The following is a 27,813-nucleotide window of genomic DNA, read 5'->3' as shown; positions in this document are numbered from 1 at the left end:
TATGACACACATACTGAAAAAGCTGAATCTTTATTAAAAGTAAATACTTAATAGGACATACAATGCTGTGTTGGTGTACTACACTCATCCTCCATCTGTTAACGATCAATACAGATTTTTGATAGAAAACAGAAGTGCAAACTGGTGAACACCAAGTTAATAAGGTATCTGAGAAACTGTTAAGTAATGTGAGAATGCTCAGTCATTATATAAAAATATAACAGAAGCACGATTCTGGGTTTAGGATGAGACAGTGAAATGTTTAGTGCAAAAAAACTAAAACACACAAAAAATTCTCACAAGTCAAAATGTAGAATATTAAAGGTTGACTCAGCAACATGACGTAGATGCACAAAGTAAAAAGCAAAGTGGGTCAATTTCTGCAACAACTCAGCTGTTTTGGGCCCGTGGTGAAGCGAACCCATGCACATGCGCAGATACTACGTGTGACTGTGTGTGAGAGAGAAGTCTTGCGTCACGCTCATCGCAATATCTGTGGTGCTGCTCGTGACAATGTCATTTTCCTTAGTCTACCTTTGAGTCAATCTTACAAGAATATAACAAGAAGGAGAAAACAGATTTAAACACAATACATTATTTGCTACATGAACAATTTGCATCAGTTGAACAAGTCTGTTCTTATTATTATTATCTTTGCCTGGTAAACGAAGCATACATAGTGGTAAAGAATGTATTGTACAGGGTAGGTCCCCTGTAGCTCAGTTGGTAGAGCATGGCGCTTGCAATGCCAGGGTTTTGGTTCGTTTCCCACGTGGGGCCAGTATGAAAATGTATGCACTCACTAACTGTAAGTCGCTCTGGATAAGAGCGTCTGCTAAATGACTAAAATCTAAAGATATTGCAGTGCTGTACTCTACTTTAAAAAAATACTCCAGAGTCCCCAGTAACATTTGCTGATGATGGGCCCTCTGGATTTCGCAGCCTTGTTCATCTCAGGCACTCAAAACAACATGGCACATTTTTGAACAGCCGGTAGTACTCCTCTTGGATCTGTTAAAGTCAAATGGAATGGCGAATGTATAACACATTAGTTAGCCTCAGTGGGTGGATGAGGTAAAATATGACAACATTTTTATAATAAAGAAATTAAACTAAGGAATGCTCAAGTAATTACAAATAGGGCCAGAAGTTGTTTATCTACTGACCATATGATCTGACCAGGCAAAACTCTGGGCCATAATTATGAACCTAATTGAGAGGAAGGTGTTACCTTTCTGGACAACACACAGAGGAAGATGAAGATGAACATCCCTTGGAAAGCGTTGGCAATGGTGAAGAGATAGGCTGTGAGAGTGGTCTCGTTGAGGATGTGCAACACACCAAATGTCCAGGTGGCGCCCAGGACAAACAGAAGGGCAAGGGCACCACGAGCACAGGACCTAGAAGGACCATATATGCTTTTGTCATTGTGAGCCATATTCTGGACTTGATGTACAGTATGTGTGCTTAACTCAAGGCTCATACAAATCAGCTTAATGCTAACGTTTGTAGCTCAAGTTCTTCCCTAACATAAAGTATCTGCTCAATATTCAGTACTTCTGTGTGACAATTTTACTAACTGTAACAATAATATATATATTTTTTACACATGTTGAGTACTCAACAAGCACTGGGTCTTTGGCTAAAAGTCAATATCAGGCTTACCTTATGTTTTCGTAGTGGCTAATCTCGGGCTTCTTCACAGCAGTGTGTCGGTACACTTTGTAAATGATCACTCCAAAAGCCAGGAGATTGACCTTAGACCAGATAGACACATACAAAACCATGAGAAACAACCTAAAACTACTACAACATGTTGTTTGGAGCAAACAACTTCTTGATGTAATTATGGAATGTCATAAACTTTATTACCAATTACTGACATGCAAAATGATAACATGTTGTATATGAATGAATCAATGTGCTTCCAGACATTTCTGAAAGAAAGGAAATTCTTGAATGTCCAATAAAATTTGTGAAGATTTATTGAAAATAATTTGATGAAATTAAAATGTTGAACCTTACCAGGATAATCAAACACGCAGGCCCAATGAAACTCCAAATAAAGTTATTTTCTGTGCTCAGCCAACACCTTTGAAACATAAAACAATGTTTAACCACATGCTGGTGTGTAGTGCTAAAACAACACCTAACAAGCACACTCCCTTTTTCTACTTACACCTTATTGGTACCATAATACTTGGAGCCAAGTGTAGCCGAAATGGCCACCACCACTGCAGGGCTTCCATATCCAAAGATGTAAAAGTTGCGATGCAGGAATCCTTTGTTGTAGATGACACCAACCACTATAAGGTACAGATGGATCCCCTCAATGCACATCCAGGCAAAAGCCGCTAAGAAGAAATAATGGAGAAGCCCAGCAATGATGGAGCAGAATAGCTGAGGGCAGACAAAGAGAGAAACAAAATTGACCTTTATCATATTAGACAGACTTACCATCTATGAAATCTTATAAGACAAGGGTGACTACATATGTAAACAAATGCAAAGGAGATGCAGACAGAGGCACACACACACATACACACTGGTTCACTTTATGGAACATACTGTCTGGCTATGTTCAAGAATATGCTGTTCAATATTTATTGGAGCCGAAGTGCAGTCAGTGCTCACTTTATGGGTGTTCATATTGATCCCGACCAGAAAGATGAACTCAGCCATGAAGAGGCTGCAGCACAGGTTCTTGTGAATGGTGGTTCTGGTACTCTGTATCTCACTGAAGAACCAGAAGGTGAAGATGCACATGGACAGGCAGATGATGGAGATGATCATTCCCAGCTGAGTGATCCTGGTCAGAATGTTGTAGTGGGCCGCCATCTGAAAAGAAGAACCAACACAGTGAGAAGGTGCATCCTTTTTACAGCTCAGAACTCATATCCCCCCTCTCCCTGCTTCTCCCCCAGTTTTGTTGTTGTCAGAAAATAGAAAGTGACATATAATTTGAAAGCTACAGCCCTTGTGTTTTTGGAAACCATTAAGTAAACGATCTGACCTTTTTTTTTTCATTTACTTAAAAAATCATTTTGGGACAGTAATTGGGGACATATTTTATTTCAAATCTTGACTTCCAAATCTCTTATTCCCCGAACGAAAAACGTAGTACATTTCAAAAAATGTTGGCCTGCTGTATCTCTGTATTTTATGAGGGTATTATACAATATTATGTGTTGTTTAGAAAAGGCCACCAGAAGGCGTCAGACTTTAAGATGTTAAACCTACAATCTAGTGCACTTGTGTGGTTGAATGGTATAGCCCCCAATACTAAGCATAGAGACCAAAAGGTGGTTGGTTCAATCCCCATGGACACCATTCACATTTTCTTGTCTCCTGTCCTATATCCCTCTATATTTATGTGCTGTCTGAATAAACAACACAAAATATAAAGGAGGGTGCAATTCCACTCTCCTTTAAAAAAATAAAATAAATACAAGTTAGCTAGTCTTTTCTATTGAAAATCACTTCCATTTTGCCTTTGATGCAAGATGTTTAGATAACCAACGAGACAGCCACAGGGAATTGGAATGCATTCATATGGATGGTATGGACACTTACGTTGGCCCGTCCAGAAGACATAAGAATGGCGAAGTGTGTGAGGTGATTGCAGGAGCATGTGGTGGTGGTGCTGTTGACGTGGGTTTGCTCACAGCCCTGTGTGGCCCAATGGCCCTGCATGCTGGACGGATCGTACTCCCAGAAGGCACATTTGGTTTCATCATCTTTGGTGTCAATAGGCTTCAAAAGAAAGGGAATAAAATAGCAGAATTGGATATGTTATGGCAAAATACAGTGAGGGAAAAAAGTATATCATCCCCTGCTGATTTTGTACGTTTACCCACTGACAAAGACATGATCAGTCTATAATTTTAATGGTAGGTTTATTTGAGCAGTGAGAGACAGAATAACAACAACAAAATCCAGAAAAACGCATGTCAAAAATTTTATAAATTGATTTGCATTTTAATGAGGGAAATAAATATTTGACCCCTCTGCAAAACATGACTTAGTAAATATATAATAAATAATATGCCATTTAGCAGACGCTTTTATCCATGGGTGGTCCCGGGGATCGAACCCACTACCTTGGCGTTACAAGCACCGTGCTCTACCAGCTGAGCTACAGAGGACCACAGTTTTGGTGGCAAAACCCTTGTTGGCAATCACAGAGGTCAGACGTTTCTTGTAGTTGGCCACCAGGTTTGCACACATCTCAGGAGGGATTTTGTCCCACTCCTCTTTGCAGATCTTCTCCAATTCATTAAGGTTTCGAGGCTGACGCTTGGCAACTCGAACCTTCAGCTCCCTCTACAGATTTTTTATGGGATTAAGGTTTGGAGACTGGCTAGGCCACTCCAGGACCTTAATGTGCTTCTTCTTGAGCCACTCCTTTGTTGCCTTGGCCGTGTATTTTGGGTCATTGTCATGCAGGAATACCCATCCGCGACCCATTTTCAATGCCCAGGCTGAGGGAAGGAGGTTCTCACCCAAGACTTGACGGTACATGGCCCCGTCCATCGTCCATTTGATGCGGTGAAGTTGTCCTGTCCCCTTAGCAGACAAACACCCACAAAGCATAATGTTTCCACCTCCATGTTTGACGGTGGGGATGGTGTTCTTGGGGTCATAGGCAGCATTCTTCCTCCTCCAAACACGGCGAGTTGAGTTGATGCCAAAGAGCTTAATTTTGGTCTCATCTGACCACAACACTTGCACCCAGTTCTCTTCTGAATCATTCAGATGTTCATTGGCAAACTTCAGAGGGGGCTGTATATGTGCTTTCTTGAGCAGGGGGACCTTGCGGGCGCTGCAGGATTTCAGTCCTTCACGGCGTAGTGAGTTGCCAATTGTTTTCTTGGTGACTATGGTCCCAGCTTCCTTGAGATCATTGACAAGATCCTCCCGTGTAGTTCTGGGCTGATTCCTCACCGTTCTCATGATCATTGCAACTCCACGAGGTGAGATCTTGCATGGAGCCCCAGGCCGAGGGAGACTGACAGTTATTTTGTGTTTCTTCCATTTGCAAATAATCACACCAACTGTTGTCACCTTCTCACGAAGCTGCTTGGCGATGGTCTTGTAGCCCATTCCAGCCTTGTGTAGGTCTACAATCTTGTCCCTGAAATCCTTGGAGAGCTCTTTGGTCTTGGCCATGGTGGAGAGTTTGGAATCTGATTGATTGATTGCTTCTGTCGACAGGTGTCTTTTATACAGGTAACAAGCTGAGATTTGAAGCACTCCCTTTAAGAGTGTGCTCCAAATCTCAGCTCGTTACCTGTATAAAAGACACCTGGGAGCCAGAAATCTTTCTGATTGAGAGGGGGTCAAATACTTATTTCCCTCATGAAAATGCAAATCAATTTATAACATTTTTGACATGCGTTTTTCTGGATTTTGTTGTTGTTATTCTGTCTCTCACTGTTCAAATAAACCTACCATTAAAATTATAGACTGATCATTTCTTTGTCAGTCGGCAAACGTACAAAATCAGCAGGGGATCAAATACTTGTTTCCCTCACTGTATGTGTCTGAAAAAAATACAAAATAAATGGGGTGGTTCGTGAAAAACAAATGGCTACCTTTTGATTGTGGAAATACTGAATGACCATATCGTGCCTGCATGCACTTGTAAGCTAACATAAGACCATGCATATTAATCACAACTCTCCATAACTTAACTTGAATTGTAGCACAAATCTCCCATTGACATCAAAACAGGATTTATAGGAGTGTTGTAATTTAGTATGTGCGTCACAAGTTAGCGGTCTGCCGCTGGAGAGCTAATGGATCAGTCTAGGCTGTCTGTGTGACTGTGAGCATACCTCTGTGTGTCTGAGAGTGAAGGTCACATGGTCCAGCTGGTACATGTCAGCAGGTTTGATGGCGGCCGCTATCACCTGAGAGTTCACAACGATTTCCCCTGTTTCTGCGTAGCGCGTGTAGTCTGTAACACCAGGGTCAGTGTTTGGTTTCAGGATGCCACCGACACTGTCATACCGCAGGAAAACTATGGACACACTTCCTGATGTACAGAAAAAAAAATATTGAATTTGAATGTAGTAATATTGAAGTTTATATCAGATGTTGATACAGTAAGTGCTAGTGTTTGGTTCTACATTTGACAAATGTAGAGGATCCCCCAAAAACAATAACATTTGACTTGTTACTTTGATAAGATTCTCATCACATTTAAATGCATCTTTAGCTGACATTAATGCCTTAATGTTGTCATGAATGTTGTTTTTCCTTTCATCCGATCTCTTACCATTTTTGTTTCCCTCCTGCCTTTTTGGATTTAAACTGATACGATCTCCTCCCATGGAGACAGAGAGCTCGGTTTTCTTTGTTTGCTGGACATCAAAAGTGTAGAGTTTAATTTCTGTATATGAAAGAACAGAAATTATTCAGTTGAGTGGAATAATAATTGTGATTAATACAGCATCTGCGTCAATAGAGAACGGATTTCCAACTGCCGGTAGGCGTCTGACTGCCGACATTTTCGCTGGTTTCTACATGTAGAATCGGTTTTCAAATTATGGTTGGCACTCTGTTCAGAGGTGCCAAGTACACTCGGTCATTAGGCCTGCACTGTAAGACTTTTCTGTAATTTCAACAGTAAAACACTGTAGAATGCACAGTAAAAATACGTCAATCACTTTAACAGCATACATGCTGTAGATTGCACTGCATTATGGGTAAAATGTAATACTGTTATTATCTGTAATTGGAAGCCTCCAGTAAAAATTACTCTAACATACTATATTTCTTTACAGTAATAGCTTATTCCTACTGTAGATTCAAATGATCAGTTTCAGGCGCCAACCTCATGCTGTCAGGTGAGACACATAAAGCTCAGACTATTTTAGTAAATATATTCTTGAAGCTGCTGTGAAGTGGAAGAATATTTTCAGCAGCTGCTGAGTAGGTACCTTGACTTGTTTATCTTTATTGCTAACCAACGTTGAATTACTACATGTTTTCTTAGCTAGATAGCTGCCTTACGTTTGCTAGCTAGCTATAGTAAGCTATCTCAAGTTGACAAGCCATTTCGGTCTGCTCTAAATTGCTCGTAAATATATTTATGTGCGACCTAGAAAACAAATCACCCAGATAATAATTGTTGTGATGATAGGCTTCGCTGTACCGCAGCCTCTGAGTGCCATAGAGAATAAATGGAGCGCAGATTCGTGACCATTATGTTTTCACCATTACTACAGAGAAAATGGCTTGTTTCTAGCAGTTCAAAAGATTTTACACAAATTACCGGCACAACATCATTATTTTTCGGATTGACGGGCCACAGCATCACCCGCTAAAGCCAATGCGAATTACCAGTGCACCGGTATTGTATTGAGGTGCCTGCCGACCTTAAGTGCGTCCACTGGGCAGCTCTATCACAGTGTCGCCGTTGGTAGGTAGTAACATGGCCATTTATTTTTCCTCCCAGGATTAGATTTCAAGGAAGATAGAAGCATACAAAATAAATTACTAACATTGGTAGCCATCTAGATGTCCCCGTGATACAGTATACTCAATGGGGAGAGCATTAACGGAACAACACCGGGACAATGGTGTTTGCATCCTGTAGCACTAACTCCAAAAAGTTTTGGGACACTGTAAAGTCCATGGAGAATAAGAGCACTTCCTCCCAGCTGCCCACTGCACTGAGGCTAGGAAACACTATCACCACCGATAAATCTACAATAATCGAGAATTTCAACAAGCATTTTGCTACAGCTGGCCATGCTTTCCATCTGGCTACCACTACCCCGGCCACCAACTCTGCACCCTCTGCTGCAACTTGCCCATGCCCCCCCCGCTTCTCCTTCACACAAATTCAGACAGCTGATGTTTTGAAAGCGCTGCAAAATCTGGACCCCTACAAATCAGCTGGGCTAGACAATCTGGACCCTTTCTTTCTAAAACTAGCCGCCGAAATTGTCGCAACCCCTATTACTAGTCTGTTCAACCTCTCTTTCATAACGTCTGAGATCCCCAGAGATTGGAAAGCTGCCGCGGTCATCCCCCTCTTCAAAGGGGGTGACACTCTAGATCCAAACTGCTACAGACCTATATCCATCCTGCCCTGCCTTTCGAAAGTATTTGAAAGCCAAGTTAACAAACAGATCACCGACCATTTCGAATACCACCGTACCTTCTCCGCTATGCAATCCGGTTTCCGAGCTGGTCATGGGTGCACTTCAGCCACGCTCAAGGTCCTAAACGATATTATAACCGTGATTGATAATAGACAGTACTGTGCAGCCGTCTTCATCGACCTGGCCAAGGCTTTCGACTCTGTCAACCACCGCATTCTTATTGGCAGACTAAATAGCCTTGGTTTCTCAAATGACTGCCTCGCCTGGTTCACCAACTACTTCTCAGATAGAGTTCAGTGTGTCAAATCGGAGGGCCTGTTGTCTGGACCTATGGCAGTCTCTATGGGGGTGCCACAGGGTTCAATTCTTGGGCCGACACTTTTCTCCGTGTATATCAATGATGTCGCTCTTGCTGCTGGTGACTCTCAGATCCACCTCTACGCAGACGACACCATTTTGTATACATCTGGCCCTTCATTGGACACTGTGTTAACAAACCTCCAAACGAGCTTCAATGCCATACAACACTCCTTCAGTAGCCTCCAACTGCTCTTAAACACTAGTAAAACTAAATGCATGCTTTTCAATCGAACGCTGCTGGCACCCGCCCACCCGACTAGAATCACCACTCTCGACGGGTCTGACCTAGAGTATGTGGACAACTACAAATACCTAGGTGTCTGGTTAGACTGTAAACTCAACTTCCAGACACATAAAGAATCTCCAATCCAAAGTTAAATCTAGAATCGGCTTCCTATTTCGCAACAAAGCCTCCTTCACTCATGCTGCCAAACATGCCCTCGTAAAACTGACTATCCTACCGATCCTTGACTTCGGCGATGTCATTTACAAAATAGCCTCCAACACTCTACTCAGCAAATTGGATGTAGTCTATCACAGTACCATCCGTTTTGTCTCCAAAGCCCCATACACTACCCACCACTGTGACCTGTACGCTCTTGTTGGCTGGTCCTCACTACATGTTCGTCGTCAAACCCACTGGCTCCAGGCCATCTATGAATCACTGCTAGGCAAATCCCCGCCTTATCTTAGCTCATTGGTCACCATAGCAGCACCCACCCGTAGTCTGCGCTCCAGCAGGTATATCTCACTGGTCATTCCCAAAGCCAACACCTCCTTTGGCCGCCATTCCTTCCAGTTCTCTGCTGCCAATGACTGGAACGAATTGCAAAAATCTCTGAAGCTGGAGACTCTTATCTCCCTCAATAACTTTAAGCATCAGTTGTCAGAGCACCTTACCGATCACTGCACCTGTACACAGCCCATCTGAAATTAGCCCACCCAACTACCTCATCCCTATATTGTTATTTATTTTGCACCCCAGTATCTCTATTTGCACATAATCTCTTGCACATCTAGCATTCCAGTGTTAATACTATTGTAATTATTTTGCACTATAGCCTATTTATTGCCTTACCTCCATAACTTGCTACATTTGCACACACTGTATATATATATTCTGTTGTATTTTTGACTTTATGTTTTTTACCCCATATGTAACTCTGTGTTGTTTTTATTGCACTGCTTTGCTTTATCTTGGCCAGGTCGCAGTTGTAAATGAGAACCTGTTCTCAACTGGCTTACCTGGTTAAATAAAGGTTAAATAAAAAAATAAAAAAAATAAAAAAATAACAATGTCCTCCTTACTTGTCACTGTTCACTCGGCTCTCAGCTGTGCAACATTCGCCCGTGTCCGTATAACCTCTCAAAAACATTGTTCCATAATGTTACAGTATTAGCCAAGCCTGTTCACTTGACCAGTAGTATATAAACATTTGGTGGCAGAGAAATTAAATAAAATGTTGTGAGTCTGGTAAAATAATCTGTGGTATTGTGTATTTATTGGTTTGAAATAGGTGTATCTAGCTGTCTTATTAGTATTTGTTCAATGGCTCAACTGATTTCATAAACTACACTGAAAATATAAACACACATGCAACAATTTCAAAGATTTTACTGAGTTACAGTTCATATAAGAAAATTAGTAAAATGAAATAAATAAATTAGGCCCTAATCTATGGATTTCACACATTTTCACTGGGAATACAGATATGCATCTGTTGGTCACAGGAGACCTCTAGTGAGGTAAATACAAAACACACACGCCACCTGCTTGATATGTCCCCTTTCTTTTTACCCACAGTGTAACAGCCCTGGTGCTCTCTGTCTCTCATTATACCGTATTCTTTATTTTTCTATGCTTGTCCTAGGGCTGAGAAGAGCTAACAAATCAGAACTGAGGAGGATTGTTACGGCGCCCCATGAGGAACACTAGATGCTGCACTGACATCTCTCTCCTGGATGCTCTCCTGCCCAAACTGTCCCGTTGTGTGTTCCACCGCCTCTGAAACCCCTTAACCTGAATAGAGTTGCCCCTGATCATAGATCTAGGATTGTAGCCAATCCCAATTTTAACTCCATCTCTCGCTCTCTCTTTGTCTCTCTCTCCACCACATCTCCCACACACAGGCACACAATATGGTTTTTAAACTAGTGTTTTAATGATGCTCTTATTTGGTTACATGTGTTAACTGTTGTTACTTCTATTGTCAATTCTGTTGTTCATTTGTTGTCACCAATTGAATAAATGTATTTTATGTAAAAATGTATCGTTTTTTTCAGGGAGAATTACACTATACATTTACACCATTATACTGGCACCAGAATTGCCAGCTTAATATTGTAATTTTGCTTTATAACAGATGCTGTTATATTTTTGACAGTACTATATTTACAGTAAGGAAAATGTTTTATAATAAGGAAAATAGTACTATAAAATATATTACAGCATCTCTGCTGTAAAGTAAAATGACAGTATTAAGCTGGCAACTCTGGTGCCAGTATAATGCTGTCAATTTAAAGGGAAAAGTTTTACAGTGTGGGCTTCCGGGACTTCAGACCCAAATGTTTTTAGTCCAGCCCCAAACCTTTTGATGGTCGAAGAATTTTGAAATTGCGGGTTGTACGTTAGACAGCAGAGCCGACCCGCTTGTTTACAGATGCACTAGGGTTGGACAGGCTTCATGTGTAGATTAAGACACTGCGGCGTTGGCGCGAGATATCACTCGGAAAACGTATCTTAATCAGGGGATGAGAAATGCGTTGTACTCTGAATTGTTCCATTATCCCAACTGTTACACCGAGAAGATTGAACAACTGCTGTTTTTTAAATAAACTGCTGTTTTTGTCCTCATGCTAGCTAGCAGTAGCCACAGCAGCCGTTATGGAGCTTTTTTACCCATCGTCCTCACTGACGGGGAACTCGTGATAGGTTGCTTGAATCAGGCGGCAGCCATGTTCCTCCTGCTGATGTGACGTTTTCCTCACGACCCAGCCGCCCTTCTCCCGACAGGCGACACTACCAGTCAGAGGCAAGCAATTCTTTCAGCTTCAAACCCTGTCATCGCTTATTTTTTATATATTGATAGATTATTATCTACTTGTTGGTGATTTGGACACCAAGGAACCTGAAGCTCTCAACCTGTTCCACTACAGCCCCATCGATGAGAATGGGGGCGTGCTCAGTCCTCTTTTTTTTAGCTGTCCTCTGAGTGGAGGCTAAATGCCAGAGATGCAAAACCGGCCTGCCAAGGGCTTATAGTGGTCCTATGAGTGCAGGCTACCCGCCAGAGATGCAAATCATGTCTTGAACAGCAAATTCCGCTTATCTGCTGGTGGGAGGAATTTATAGCCTTGGGTGTGGGAAAGCGGAAAATAGCAGACGGGAGGACATTTTTGGCATACTGGCAAAGGATCTGATTGGCTGACACTGCCATTCCAAAATGGCTGCTATGGCTTCTGCTACCTAACATAAGGACAAAAATAACAGTTTTCCGGAAAAACAAGCTGTCATCTCGGTGGAACAGTTGGGATAATGGGACAATTCGGAGTACAACGCATTTCTCATCCCTGGATTGAGGTATGTTTTCCGAGCCATACCTCGCACCAGCTCCGCTGTGGCAAAGGAAGCCTGTCCGACCCTAGTGCAGCTGTAAACAAGCGGGTCGGATCTGCTGGCTAGCTGTACTCTGATATGAGTTTCCATAAACCTGCATCACTTGCGCTACAAGCAGTAGAGTAGGCACTGCAAGAAGCCCTAGGAATGAAGCACAGCTAGCGGTGCCTGCTGTGATTGGTCAAGATTTTACAACCCAGTGGACCACTCTGGACCCATCAACCCACGTCCCTTGACTCATTTTCAGCAGTCTACTTTTTCAAAAGTCATAAACTATCTTTTAAAATATATGTGTGCCTGCCTAGCGCAACCTGAATGCCATAGAGAAAAAATAAGCGCAGCGTCGTGACTGTCATGGTTTCACCATTACTTTACTGAAAACAATTTGCCCAAGCCGTACAAAAGATATGATTCATTTTACCGGAGATAGGCTATTTAAAAAAATATATATTGCAAATTCGAGGGAAACATTAGATAAATACCGTTTTAAAACTATGCTACTCGCAGACTGTAGCCTATTTATTTGATAACAAACAAGCTGGTTCAGTCATGTTACCTTATCAGCTAACAAGCTGAGGGGTATTCCAGAAAGCCGGATTAGTGAGTTAGGGAAATCTGTCAAACCAAAATTTGAGCAATAGCAACGACTGCTCTGAAGCAAACCTGCTACCTAGTAGGTTAAGTTGATCTTAGCCTGTCCGGGTGAATAAAGACGGGGCTTCTCCGCCAATCAGATTCTTGTCCGTCACTATGGCATGTCCCTTTGCGGAAAATCCAATTGCATATATTTGAATAAAATAACCCACCAATAGTAACTCTTGAACTGTTCAAGCTAGAGACACCAAACCAACTTTCACATGTTCAGGCTATCCTATCCTCTCAATTAATCAATCCTTCACAAGCTAGCATGCAAACCACATTTTCTTCAGAAAAGTACTTTTCTAGTTATTATTATTATTATTACTATTATTATTATTATTATTATTATTATATATACAGTACCACTCATTTGGACACACCTACTCATTCAAGGGTTTTTCTTTATTTTTACTATTTTCTACATTGTAGAACAATAGTGAAAACATCAAAACAATGAAATAACACATCTGGAATCATGTAGTAACCAAAAAAGTGTTAAACAAATAAAAAATATATTTTATATTTGAAATTCTTCAAATTGCCAACATGACAGCTTTGCACACTCTTGGCATTTTTTCAACCAGCTTCACTTGGAATGCTTTTCCAACAGTCTTGAAGGAGTTCCCACATATGCTTAGCACTTGTTGGCTGCTTTTCCTTCACTCTGCCATCCGACTCTTCCCAAACCATCTCAATTGGTCTGAGGTCGGGGGATTATGGAGGCCAGGTCATCTGATGCAGCACTCCATCACTCTCCTTCTTGGTAAAATAGCCCTTACACAGCCTGGAGGTGTGGTGGGTCATTGTCCTGTTGAAAACAAATGATAGTCCCACTATCCACTACCTCTGTAGCAGAGGTAACTCTGGGTCTTCCATTCCTGTGGTGGTCCTCATGAGAGGCAGTTTCATGATAGCGCTTCATGGTTATTGCGACTGCACTAGAAGAAATTTTCAAAGTTCATGAAATGTTCCGTATTGACTGAACGTCATGTCTTAAAGTAATAATTTCTCTTTGCTTATTTGAGCTGTTCTTGCCATAATACGGACTTGGTCTTTTACCTAAAAGGGTTATCATCTGTATACCTTGTCACAACATAACTGATTGGCTCAAATGCATTAAGAAGGAAATCCATTCCACAAATTAACTTTTAACAAGGCACACCTGTTAATTGAAATGCATTCCAGGTGACTACCTCATGAAGCTATTTGAGAGAATGCCAAGAGTGTGCAAAGCTGTCATCAAGGCAATGGGTGGCTATTTGAAGAATCTCAAATATAAAATATATTTTGATTTGTTAAACACTTTTTTGATTACTACATTATTCCATATGTGTTATTTCATAGTTTTGATATCTTCACTATTATTCTACAGTGTAAAACATAGCAAAAATACAGAAAATCCCTTGAATGAGTAGGTGTGTCCAAACTTTTGACTGGTAGTGTATATACAGTGGCGTGCGAAAAATGCCCCCCCTTGGCATTTTTCCTATTTTGTTGCCTTACAACCTGGAATTAAAATAGATTTTTGGGGGTTTGTATCATTTGATTTACACAACATGCCTACCACTTTGAAGATGCAAAATATTTTTTTTTGTAAAACAAACATGAAATAAGACAAAAAAAGAAAAGAAAACTTGAGCGTGCATAACTATTCACCCACCCAAAGTCAATACTTTGTAGAGCCACCTTTTGCAGCAATTACAGCTGCAAGTCTTGGGGTATTTTTGCCCATTCTTCAAGGCAAAACTGCTCCAGCTCCTTCAAGTTGGATGGGTTACACTGGTGTACAGCAATCTTTAAGTCATACCACATATTCTCAATTGGATTGAGGTCTGGGCTTTGACTAGGCCATTCCAAGACATTTCAATGTTTCCCCTTTAACCACTCGAGTGTTGCTTTAGCAGTATGCTTAGGGTCATTGTCCTGCTGGAAGGTGAACCTCCGACCCAGTCTCAAATCTCTGGAAGACTGAAACAGGTTTCCCTTAAGAATTTCCCTGTATTTAGCGCCATCCATCATTCCTTCAATTATGACCAGTTTTCCAGTCCCTGCCGATGAAAAACATCCCCACAGCATGATGCTGCCACCATCATGCTTCACTGTGGGGATGGTGTTCTCGGGGTGATGAGAGGTGTTGGGTTTGCGCCAGACATAGAGTTTTCCTTGATGGCCAAAAAGCTCAATTTTAGTCTCATTCTTCCATATGTTTGGGGAGTCTCCCACATGCCTTTTTGCGAACACCTAACGTGTTTGCTTCTTTTTTTCTTTAAGCAATGGCTTTTTTCTGGCCACTCTTCCGTAAAGCCCAGCTCTGTGGAGTGTACGGCTTAAAGTGGTCCTATGGACAGATACCCCAATCTCCGCTGTGGAGCTTTGCAGCTCCTTCAGGGTTATCTTTGCTCTCTTTGTTACCTATCTGATTAATGCTCTCCTTGCCTGGTCCGTGAGTTTTGGTGGGCGGCCCTCTCTTGGCAGGTTTGTTGTGGTGCCATATTCTTTCAATTTTTTAATAATGGATTTAATGGTGCTCTGTGGGATCTTCAAAGTTTCTGATATTTTTTTATAACCCAAACCTGACCTGTACTTCTCCACAATTTTGTCCCTGACCTGTTTGGAGAGCTCCTTGGTCTTCATGGTGCTGCTTGCTTGGTGGTGCCCCTTGCTTAGTGGTGTTGCAGACTCTGGGGCCTTTCAGAACAGATGTATATACAGTTGAAGTCGGAAGTTTACATACACTTAGGTTGGGGTCATTAAAACTCGTTCTTCAACCACTCCACACATTTCTTGTTAACAAACTATAGTTTTGGCAAGTCGGTTAGGACATCTACTTTGTGCATGACATAAGTAAATTTTCCAACAATTGTTTACAGACAGATTATTTCACTTGGGTCAGAAGTTTACATTTACTAAGTTGACTGTGCCGTTAAACAGCTTGGAAAATTCCATAAAAATATGTTTCGGCTTTAGAAGCTTCTGATAGGCTAATTGACATCATTTGAGTGAATTGGAGGTGTACCTGTATTTCAAGGCCTACCTTCAAACTCAGTGCCTCTTTGCTTGACTTTTATTTTATTATTTTATTTTAGCAGCTGCTCTTATCCAGAGCCCTCCATGGGAATCGAACCCACAACCCTGGCATTGCAAACGCCATGCTCTACCAACTGAGCTACACGGGACATCATGACATCATGGGAAAATCTAAAGAAATCAGCCAAGACCTCAGATTTTTTTTTGGGACCTCCACAAGTCTGATTCATTCTTGGGAGCAATTTCCAAACACCTGAAGGTACCACGTTCATCTGTACAAACAACAGTACACAAGTATAAACACCATGGGACCACGCAGCCGTCATACCACTCAGGAAGGAGACGCGTTCTGTCTCCTAGAGATGAACGTACTTTAGTGCAAATCAATCCCAGAACAACAGCAAAGGACCTTGTGAAGATGCTGGAGGAAACAGGTACAAAAGTATCTATATCCACAGTAAAACGAGTCCTATATCGACATAACCTAAAAGTCCGCTCAGCAAGGAAGAAGCCACTGCTCTAAAACCACCATAAAAAAGCCAGATTACGGTTTGCAACTGCACATGGGGACAAAGATTGTACTTTTTGGAGAAATGTCCTCTGGTATGATGAAAAGAAAATTGAACTGTTTGGCCATAATGACCATCGTTATGTTTGGAGGAAAAAGGGGGTGCCTTGCAAGCTGAGAAACACCATCCCAACCGTGAAGCATGGGGGTGGCAGCATCATGCTGTGGGGGTGCTTTGCTGCAGGAGGACTAGGGAACTTCACAAAATAGATGGCATCATTAGGAAGGAAAATGATGTGGATATATTGAAGCAACATCTCAAGACATCAGTCAGGAAGTTAATGCTTGGTCGCAAATGGGTCTTCCAAATGGACAATGACCCCAAGCATACTTCCAAAGTTGTGGCAAAATGGCTTAAGGACAACAAAGTCAAGGTATTGGAGTGGCCATCACAAAGCCCTGACCTCAATCCTATATAAAATGTGTGTGGCAGAACTGAAAAAGCATGTGCGAGCAAGGCCTACATACCTGACTCAGTTACACCAGCTCTGTCAGGAGGAATGGGCCAAAATTCACCCAACTTATTGTGGGGAGCTTGTGGAAGGCTACCCGAAATGTTTGACCCAAGTTAAACAATTTAAAGGCAATGCTACCAAATACTAATTGAGTGTATGTAAACTTCTGACCCACTGGGAATGTGATGAAAGAAATAAAAGCTGAAATAAATCATTCTCTCTACTATTATTCTGACATTTCCCATTCTTAAAATAAAGTGGTGATCCTAACTGACCTGGAATTTTTTACTAGGATTAAATGTCAGGAATTGTGAAAAACTGAGATTAAATGTATTTGGCTAAGGTGTATGTAAACTTCTGACTTCAACTGTATACTGAGATCATGTGACAGATCATGTGACACTTAGATTGCACACAGGTGGACTTTATTTAACTAATTATGTGACTTCTGAAGGCAATTGGTTGCACAAGATCTTATTTAGGGGCTTCATAGCAAAGGGGGTGAATACATATGCACGCACCACTTTTCTGTTATTTTTTTTTTTCATTAAACTTCACCATTTTGGACTATTTTGTGTATGTCCATTACATGAAATCCAAATAAAAATCAATTTAAATTACAGGTGTAATGCAACAAAATAGGAAAAACGCCAATGGGGATGAATACTTTTGCAAGGCAATGTATATATATTTTTGACAAATTCTTAATAGAAATCTAATCTCTCAATGTTCATCTCAAAGTACACCAGATTGATGCATTTAGCTGTTTTTTATTACCCAACTAGGGTTCCCTCTTTGGCTTTGTCCTTAAGTCCTAGAAACGCCCCTGCTCTCGGCCGGCAACCGCTACCGGTGTGTCCGTGCTAAGAGACATGATTGTGGAATTCTTCTTACCCATTTCACTCTCTTTGATCTCAATCTCAGTAGTCGCTTTATATTTCCTGGCCAGTGTCAGGGTACTCTCCTCCACTGTGTGTAAGAGTTTGGTTATGGTGTAGTCCCGGTGTTCCTTTTTGATTCTGTTCCAGGCCACCAACTCATCCTTCTCAACCAAATTGTTCACCACATTTAAAAATGTCTGTGGAAAAGAAATGAAGGCAGTTTAACAAAAGCATTTATGAATATCAAGCAACAAGACAAATCATACTGTGTATTTTAATGGATTGAACAACCCTTTCTCTGTTTTAAATGTATATGCAGCAAAGTTTAAGCAGCCTTATAAATGATGACAGAAACCATATGTATATATATACCCTTAGGCCAAGAACATTTAGTATCCTACTTCTAAAAAGAGCAATAGCATTGCTAGTGGAAATAAAGATTACTCTGAGAATTGCTTTGGTCACGGCTGGTTTGACGGTTAGATTTTTCTCCCCAGAGCTCATCAGCGAGGCCGATTGAGAGAGGGCCTCCACATAGGAGATCACATCCACCGACGTCAGCTCTCCTGACGTCTGTTTTTCAATCTCCACCAGCAGGCTCTGAAGATCTGTAAGATTTCTGATCTACAAATGGTAGAGACAAGATTAAGTAAGCTCCAATGGATGCATCCTGTCCAAATAGGAGAAATAGGATAGTCCATTTAAAAATATCTACTAAATCTTAAAGCAAAGCAGACAATTAAACTAAGTTATTCCCACAAAAATGTTTCAGACCTATGCACAGTTCTACACATGGATATTACCATATCTTCCAAAAAGGAGATCCTGATTGATGTACCAATTAACACATGTACCAATTAAATATCTATATAGAAAATATATGTATGCCTTAACAGTGACTAACAGAGGGTGGTGCCCTCTTATATATTATAAGTGGTACTACCATCCTAGTTCATTTGTTAGAGTACTTACATATTCAAGTGTTCTGTTGACACTTTGTGTTATGCACACAACGTTGTCATGACAATTTTTCTTGGGATGCTCTGGAATACAACATATGGAATCATCATATTAATTTGACAGTAGGCTAGAGTAAACTCAAAACTGCTTGTTTGTTTAAGAATATCTACATTTTTACGACTATGATATCACCAGGACATACCAAAAGTGTTACATATTTAATTTTGAAAAGATAATTAAGATAACACTGCTCACAATATGTTTATAAGTTCTCAGCAAAGATTTTTATATAATATGGTAACCTCACATAATTTATATATTGTATCCTCCCATTTCCCTCAAACCTTTAGTTTCAAAACTTAGTGGGTGAATTGAAATTCCATGCAGATTTGATTCCAGATGCTTACCTTGACATATTATCCCATTCTCTGGATGAAATCGCTTAGTGCCTGAAGTAGAAATGTAATCTCTTTGGCAGGTGCAAAATAAAGATCCATTTGTGTTGTGGCAATGTGAGAATGGTCCACAGATTTGGCCGTTCTTGCATTCATCAATATCTGATAGTAAAAAGAATAACAGGGTATTTTTTTCTGAATGAAAGACATAAAATAGGTCTGATGAATGATAGATTCAAACTGAAAATAAATCTAGGATATCAGTTTCTTAAACATGTGTTGTAATGTTGAGAAAAAAAACATATATATATATATATATATATATATATATATATATATAAGGGTTTTTCTATATATATATATATATATATATATATATATATATATATATATATATATATATATATATACAGTGCATTTGGAAAGTATTCAGACCCCTTGACCTTTTCCAAATGTTGTTACGTTACAGCCTTATTCTAAAATGGATTAAATTGTTTTTTTTCTCTCATCAATCTAAACACAATACCTCAGAATGACAAAGCAAAAACAGTTTTGAGAAATTTTTGCAAAAGTATTCAGACCCTTTGCTATTAGACTCGAAATTGAGCTCAGGTGCATCCTGTTTCCACTAATCATCCTTGAGATGTTTCTACAACATGATTCGAGTCCACATGTGATAAATTCAATTGATTGGACATGATTTGGAAAGGCACACACCTGTCTATATAAGGTCCCACAGTTGACAGTGCATGTCAGAGCAAAAACCAAGCCATGAGGTCGAAGGAATTGTCCGTAGAGCTCCGAGACAGGATTGTGTCGAGGCACAGATTTGGGGAAGGGTACCAAAAATGTCTGCAGCATTGAAAGTCCCCAAGAACACAGTGGCCTCCATCATTCTTAAATGAAGAAGTTTGGAACCACCAAGACTCGTCCTAGAGCTTGCAGCCCGGCCAAACTGAGCAATCGGGGGAGAAGGGCCTTGGTCAGGGAGGTGACCAAGAACCCGATGGTCACTCTGACAGAGCTCCAGAGTTCCTCTGTGGAGATGGGAGAACCTTCCAGAAGGACAACCATCTCTGCAGCACTTCACCAATCAGGCCTTTATGGTAGAGTGGCCAGACGGAAGCCACTCCTCATTTAAAAGGCACATGAAATCCCGCTTGGAGTTTGCCAAAAGGCCCCTTAAGACTCTCAGACCATGAGAAACAAGATTGTCTGGTCTGATGAAACCAATATTAAAATCTTTGGCCTGAATGCCAATGTGTCACGTCTGGAGGAAACCTGGCACCATCCCTACGGTGAAGCATGGTGGCAGCATCATGCTGTGGGGATGTTTTTCAGCGGCAGGGACTGGGAGACTAGTCAGGATCGAGGGTAAGATGAATGGAGCAAAGTACAGAGAGATCATTGATGAAAACCTGCTCCAGAGAGCTCAGGACCTCAGACTGGGGCGAAGGTTCACCTTCCAACAGGACAACCACACAGTCAAGAAAACGCAGGAGTGGTTTGTGACAAGTCTCTGCATGTCCTTGAGTGGCCCAGCCAGAGCCCGGACTTGAACCCGATCGAACATCTCTGGAGAGTCGTGAAAATAGCTGTGCAACAATGCTCCCCACCCAACCTGACAGAGAGGATCTGCAGAGAAGAATGGGAGAAACTCCCCAAATACAGGTGTACCAAGCTTGTAGCGTCATACCCAAGAAGACTCGAGGCTGTAATCGCTGCCAAAGGTGCTTCAACAAAGTACTGAGTAAAGGGTCTGAATACTTATGTAAATGTGATATATCAGTATATATTATTTTTTTTGATTGCAAAACTTTCTAAAAAAACTGTTTTTGCTTTGTCATTATGGGGTATTGTGTGGAGGAGATTGATGAGGGTAAAAAACGATTTAATCCATTTTAGAATAAGGCTGTAACGTAACAAAATGTGGAAAAAGTCAAGGGGTTTGAATACTTTCCGAATGCGCTATATATATAGTACCAGTCAAAAGTTTGGACACACCTACTCATTCAAGGATTTTTCTTTATTTTTACTATTTTCTACATTGTAGCTGGTTGAGACAATGCCAAGAGTGTGCAAAGCTGTCATCAAGGCAAAGGGTGGCTACTTTGAAGAATATAAAATATAAAATATATTTTGATTTGTTTTTTTGGTTACTACATGATTCCAAATGTAATATTTCATAGTTTTGATGTCTTCACTATTATTCTACAATGTAGAAAATAGTCAAAATAAAGAAAAACCATTGGATGAGTAGGTTTGTCCAATCTTTTGACTGGTACTATATACAGTGGGGGAAAAAAGTATTTAGTCAGCCACCAATTGTGCAAGTTCTCCCACTTAAAAATATGAGAGAGGCCTGTAATTTTCATCATAGGTACACGTCAACTATGACAGACAAATTGAGAAAAAACTATCCAGAAAATCAAATTGTAGGATTTTTAATGAATTTATTTGCAAATTATGGTGGAAAATAAGTATTTGGTCACCTACAAACAAGCAAGATTTCTGGCTCTCACAGACCTGTAACTTCTTCTTTAAGAGGCTCCTCTGTCCTCCACTCGTTACCTGTATTAATGGCACCTGTTGAACTTGTTATCAGTATAAAAGACACCTGTCCACAACCTCAAACAGTCACACTCCAAACTCCACTATGGCCAAGACCAAAGAGCTGTCAAAGGACACCAGAAACAAAATTGTAGACCTGCACCAGGCTGGGAAGACTGAATATGCAATAGGTAAGCAGCTTGGTTTGAAGAAATCAACTGTGGGAGCAATTATTAGGAAATGGAAGACATACAAGACCACTGATAATCTCCCTCGATCTGGGGCTCCACGCAAGATCTCACCCCGTGGGGTCAAAATGATCACAAGAACTGTGAGCAAAAATCCCAGAACCACACGGGGGGACCTAGTGAATGGCCTGCAGAGAGCTGGGACCAAAGTAACAAAGCCTACCATCAGTAACACACTACGCCGCCAGGGACTCAAATCCTGCAGTGCCAGACGTGTCCCCCTGCTTAAGCCAGTACATGTCCAGGCACGTCTGAAGTTTGCATTTGGATGATCCAGAAGAGGATTGGGAGAATGTCATATGGTCAGATGAAACCAAAATATAACTTTTTGGTAAAAACTCAACTCGTCGTGTTTGGAGGACAAAGAATGCTGAGTTGCATCCAAAGAACACCATACATACTGTGAGGCATGGGGGTTGAAACATCATGCTTTGGGGCTGTTTTCTGCAAAGGGACCAGGACGACTGATCCGTGTAAAGGAATGAATGAATGGGGCCATGTATCGTGAGATTTTGAGTGAAAACCTCCTTCCATCAGTAAGGGCATTGAAGATGAAACGTGGCTGGGTCTTTCAGCATGACAATGATCCCAAACACACCGCCCCGGCAACGAAGGAGTGGCTTCGTAAGAAGCATTTCAAGGTCCTGGAGTGGCCTAGCCAGTCTCCAGATCTCAACCCCAGAGAAAATCTTTGGAGGGAGTTGAAAGTCCGTGTTGCCCAGCGACAGCCCCAAAACATCACTGCTCTAGAGGAGATCTGCATGGAGGAATGGGCCAAAATAACATCAACAAGTGTGTGAAAACCTTGTGAAGACTTACAGAAAACGTCTGACCTGTGTCATTGCCAACAAAGGGTATATAACAAAGTATTGAGAAACTTTTGTTATTGACCAAATACTTATTTTGCACCATAATTTGCAAATAAATTCATAAAAAATCCTACAATGTGAGTTTCTGGATATTTTTTTCTCATTTTGTCTGTCATAGTTGACGTGTACCTATGATGAAAATTACAGGCCTCTCTCATCTTTTTAAGTGGGAGAACATGCACAATTGGTGGCTGACTAAATACTTTTTTTCCCCACTGTATATATATATATATATATATATATATATATATATATATATATACATATATATATATATAATACCAGTGCATTCTGTCCCATCATTTGGTTGAAATTCCTTCAGGCCGGTTGAAGTGTATCCTGGGGCACAGGTGCAGTAGTAGCTGCCCTCTGTATTGGTACAGTTGCTGTTGTTTCCACAGATATTAGTGACATTTTGGCATTCATTGTCATCTGTTATGATGGAAGGACACAGAAACAAAATAAAATTAATATATGCTGTGTACACAGATTAGCAGGTGTTATGGCGGGTGCAGCGGAATGTTTATGTTCCTAGTTCCTATCAATCAATGTAGTAAATGTCAACAAGCACACAATAATACAGCAGTAGATATATTTATGTGACCAATGTTCAATGACTATGTACACAGCGCAGCAGTCCCTACGGTGCAGGGTAGAGTACCCGGTAGTAGCCGGCTAGTGATTGTGACTGAGGGGCAGAGTAGGGTACTGGGCAGAGGGCAGGGTGGTGGCTGTTTAACAGTCTGATGGCCTGGGGATAGGAGCTATTTATCAGTATCAACTGTATCAACAAGGGGTTATTATTCTGACATTATTTAGACAAGTAATAGTCAAATTTACAATGAATGTTACTACGACCCCATACAAGTTAACTACAATGATATAGCTTGTTGTGCACACAGTTGATACTGGTTGTGACTGGTTTGTAAGTACTGGCAATCATCAGATATTCACCATGCCAATTCACATCAAAACACACCTGCATGAGATATTCACATTGTTTATTGGAAGTGACACAATAAGACTTTCAATTGTTTTGTTCATCTGTCTAGATATGATGAATATACTGGTCTTCCTCCCCACTGTACCTTGTGTACAAAGCCTGTCCGGGAAGGGATATCCTTAGCTCTGAGAAAGGGAGGTGACAATATTCAGGAGGAAATATGACCATAACATTCCAGACCTCTGAACCGCCATTGTTAACACAAACACTGTGTAGGAAAGGGTTTCATAATGAAAATGACTGGCTTCCATTTTCTCTGAGTAGCCTATGGGTAGCTCAATAGGATTTCACAGTACAATGTAAGCAAAATTAATATGCATTAGGGATATGAACAAAAATATGTACTCAAGTTGACTGTCTTAAAGGATAGTTCCCCACTGGGCAAAAACTGGTTGAATCATTGTTGTTTCCACATCATTTCAACCCCAAAAATCTATGTGATGACGTTGAACCAGCATGGAAAACCAATTAGATTTGTCAAAAGTCATCAACGTAAGCGCATTTAGTCTTTTTTTACCCAACTTTTAACCTAAATCCAATGACATGGTGAAATGTTTTGTTGATTTCACGTTGCCAACTCAACCAAATGTAAATAAAAAAAGTATACTTTGAACTGTCTCCCTATATCCATTCTCTAGAATAAAATAAATGGGGTCTGTTTTAGGGAATCTAAGAACATTTCATTGGTGGAGCTTCTTACCTGGTTTAATCATGTGCAAAAATTACAATGTACCTTAAAATTATGGACTATCTTTAAATTTAGAGTAGAAATAGTTTATTTAATGGAGCCATCAATTCTACACTATATTAATGAAGTGACATATTGTTCAAAATTATACTATTTTTTTTTTCAAAACACATGTTTGTACTGTATTTCCGTGTAGAAGCCATTTACTGTATATTTATATTACCACAGTTTAATTTACATTGGGCCCTTGAAGTATGTAAACCCCCATGATTATGATCAGATCAGGAAATATGAACGTTTCCAGGAATACTAAGCACAAGTGTCCCACAAACCTAACAACTGCAACAATGTTGGCTGACAGACGAACTTGAGCAATAAAACAATTTGACCACTTTCAACAGGAGCAAGAATTTTTCACATTTCAGTATTTTCGTTATGATAAACACACTTTCAGGGTTTACAATTTCAATAGGGTAGATAGGTTGGGAAAAACCCCACTAGGAATGATTAATGATTGAACCAGGTTTACAATAACTGTGCTAGTTGCCTGAGAGGATGGTGCCCTTATGGTGTTAGCTACACACCCAGTGAAAATACATTAGGACATGAATTAAATCAAAAGGGGTTATTTTAATTAGAACAACACTTGCCATACATGTATTCCCATGGTAGAAATGGTCAGATTGAGAATTGAGAAGGGAGAAGAAAAGTATATCAACAAACTTAGCTGTTTTTGTGGCCCAAAAGAATTCTAGACATGTTAGTAAAGCAAGTTAGCTAGCAAATAATAATGTACTCGGCAGTGAACACAGATTTTTAACTGTGTCACTAAAAAAAGCTGTGTCACTAATTCCTTATAATGTACTTAGTATTTTTATGCTGCATTTTGTGTATCAAGGCTTCCTTGTAAAAGAGACATCGGTCTCAATGGGACTTCCCTGAATAAATTAAGGTTTAATAACATGTTGTTAGTGTAACGAACTAGTTGGCCAGTTTGTTTAGCTCCAATATTGACTTCGCTTTATTACATACACTGAGTGTACAAAACAGGAACACCGCTTCTTTCCATGACATAGACTGACCTATGATCCCTTATTGATGTAACCTGTTAAATCCACTTCAATCAGTGTAGATGAAGGGAAGGAGACAGGTTAAAGAAGGATTTTTAAGCCTTGAGGCAATTGAGACATGGATTAGGTATGTGTGCTGTTGATGGTGAACGGGCAACACAAAAGATTAAAGTGCCTTTGAATGGGGTATGGTAGTAGGTGCCAGGCACACCGGTTTGAGTATGTCAAGAACTGCAGCGCTGCTGGGTATTTCACGCTCAACAGTTTCCTGTGTGTATCAAGAATGGTGTACGGTCAACATGGGCCAGCATCCCTGTGGAACGCTTTCGACACCTTGTAGTCCATGCCCCAACGAATTGAGGCTGTTTTGAGGGCAAAAGGGGGTGCAACTCAATATTAGGAAGGTGTTCCTAATGTTTTGTGCACTCAGTGTATATTTCCAATTAGATTTGGGTAACTTCCAGTCCACATGGACAGATGAACCCTGGGTTCAATTCAATTGAACCTGCATTGCTGTACTTACGCAAATTAAATCACAGATTGGTTTTGGCTCATTGGTTTTGGGTAAATGTTCAATTACCACCAAGTGGACTCCTCTCACAGGTACCGTAGATTCTTCCAATTTAAAAAATAGCAAGTGTTCTCAGGCAGTAATTTGTAAACAAAGACAGTGTGTAAATTAAATTCCTGCCCCAACATTGTAAAACAGGACAGAGAAAGTGTTTATTTTTTTGTCGGACTGCAGACCTGATGATGGTACGCCTGCTGTTGAAAGATATAAGACAAATGGGTACCACTAGCGGACAGTTTTCCCAATATGTGAAGGAGTACATACATGTGTGCAGTAAGGATCCAAGTACCATCAGCTGATTATTTACACATACTGTCAAAAGGTAGTAAAATGTTGGAGTGAAAATTACTCTGAGTGTTTTTCACACTTTACACAAGTGTAGATTGAATGCAACAATAACCAGTGTTGGCCATGAACATTTTCATCTATTAACAGAGTTAGTAAAACTATGTGAGTGTTAAAAGCTAATACTTCTCGTGTTGGTGTTAAATATGTGTTGATAAAATGTTTCAATGGTTATCTCATTTAATAATATATATGCTTGAATAATATAACTTCTAAATGCCAAATGAGCTTAGTACAACCGTCATATCCCAATCATAACTCAATATAACTTTTCCATTGTTAAATGGTGTCCATTTGAGTCTTTGTAAACAAAGAATAGCCTCAACATACAGTATGTAAAATCATGTTGATCATATGGACTATCAGTCCTTGCATCCATAGCATAATCTATTAATTTTTATTAAATTCCTACATCGCTCAGCTTTACAGCCAACCAGGTGGCTGCTGTTTGACTAAAACACAAATTAAGGTTTGTGCCTTTAGCCGCAGATGTCATCATGCACAGACCAGTAATCAACACCCTTTTAACCCTGAATGAATGCAAATATAAGCACCCAATATTGCCTACAATAGTGCCTATTTTTTCCATTTATTTGGGGGTTGAGGCATTAAACTACCTTTCAGGTCTACAAACCTGAGTGTAATGTCACTTTAAGTGCTATGTATTCGAGAGGCGTACATAACCTTGTTCTGTATAGGTTTGTAAAAAATCTAGAACTTATATTTACCATTACAAAAGGTGGTCCCATCACCAGTATATCCACGGTTGCAATAGCAGGCATTATTGGATCCATTCAGGGCTTTACACGAGGCAAGTCGATGGCATGTATCACAAATGTCAGAAAATCTGCATGGGTCCATAACACTGGAAAGCCATGCTATGAGATAAAAAGTGAATACATTTGCTTTGTGAGTTGAATAAAATATGTGAAACAAATGTACTACCAGATCAGCATTAACTGATCAATATGGAAGGAACAATGGTACCATGAACTATGGTATGTATTGAATGTTGCATACAATCATATTATGCTATTATGACTAAGAATGTTGACATTTTCAGCAAATGGTCATATAATAACAGAAATACAAAAATCACATGTAGGCCTACTCTATATCACAACATAAATAAACTACTCAGAGGTAATGTTAGACTAGTATTGAAATGGACTCGCACAACTTCAAAGTTCCTAATTATATCTATGCCACTATGGTCACTGAAGTCCAGGAGACCTGGAGTTTGGGATAAAAAATATCCTGCCATGCATCCTGAGTATTTTCTCTGGTAAATCGCACATACACATAACGGAAATAGCAAAGAACATATGTGTATTTGCACCATGTTCAAGGGGTCTGCTATGCTACAGTACATATTATATGACAGAAGAACAGATAGACTTACCTGCTAAAAGTACAAGTTTCATCTGGGACTTGAGCAAAGACTCCATACTTGT

At 40.3% G+C, this 27,813-nt stretch overlaps 1 protein-coding gene across 1 annotated transcript; it reads right to left on the bottom strand.

The window, feature by feature from the left end:
- On the bottom strand, positions 1 to 27,813 carry adgrl4 (adhesion G protein-coupled receptor L4). The gene is made up of 16 exons (XM_084186168.1): positions 27,762 to 27,813; positions 27,088 to 27,237; positions 22,965 to 23,114; positions 19,028 to 19,177; positions 18,633 to 18,703; positions 18,105 to 18,284; positions 17,674 to 17,857; positions 6,281 to 6,394; positions 5,838 to 6,037; positions 3,574 to 3,753; positions 2,635 to 2,838; positions 2,180 to 2,400; positions 2,026 to 2,092; positions 1,666 to 1,757; positions 1,232 to 1,400; positions 1 to 1,011 (listed from the first exon to the last, which is right to left on the bottom strand). Exons 1-16 carry the CDS (start codon positions 27,805 to 27,807, stop codon positions 949 to 951), a joined length of 2,241 nt encoding a protein of 746 aa, XP_084042294.1. The 5' UTR covers positions 27,808 to 27,813; the 3' UTR covers positions 1 to 948.

This window comes from Coregonus lavaretus, assembly GCF_964263955.1.
Source record: "Coregonus lavaretus genome assembly, chromosome: 21".
Taxonomy (NCBI): domain Eukaryota; kingdom Metazoa; phylum Chordata; class Actinopteri; order Salmoniformes; family Salmonidae; genus Coregonus; species Coregonus lavaretus.
The sequence above is the reverse complement of the archived record's forward strand: the minus strand, read 5'-3'. Positions and strand labels throughout refer to the sequence as shown.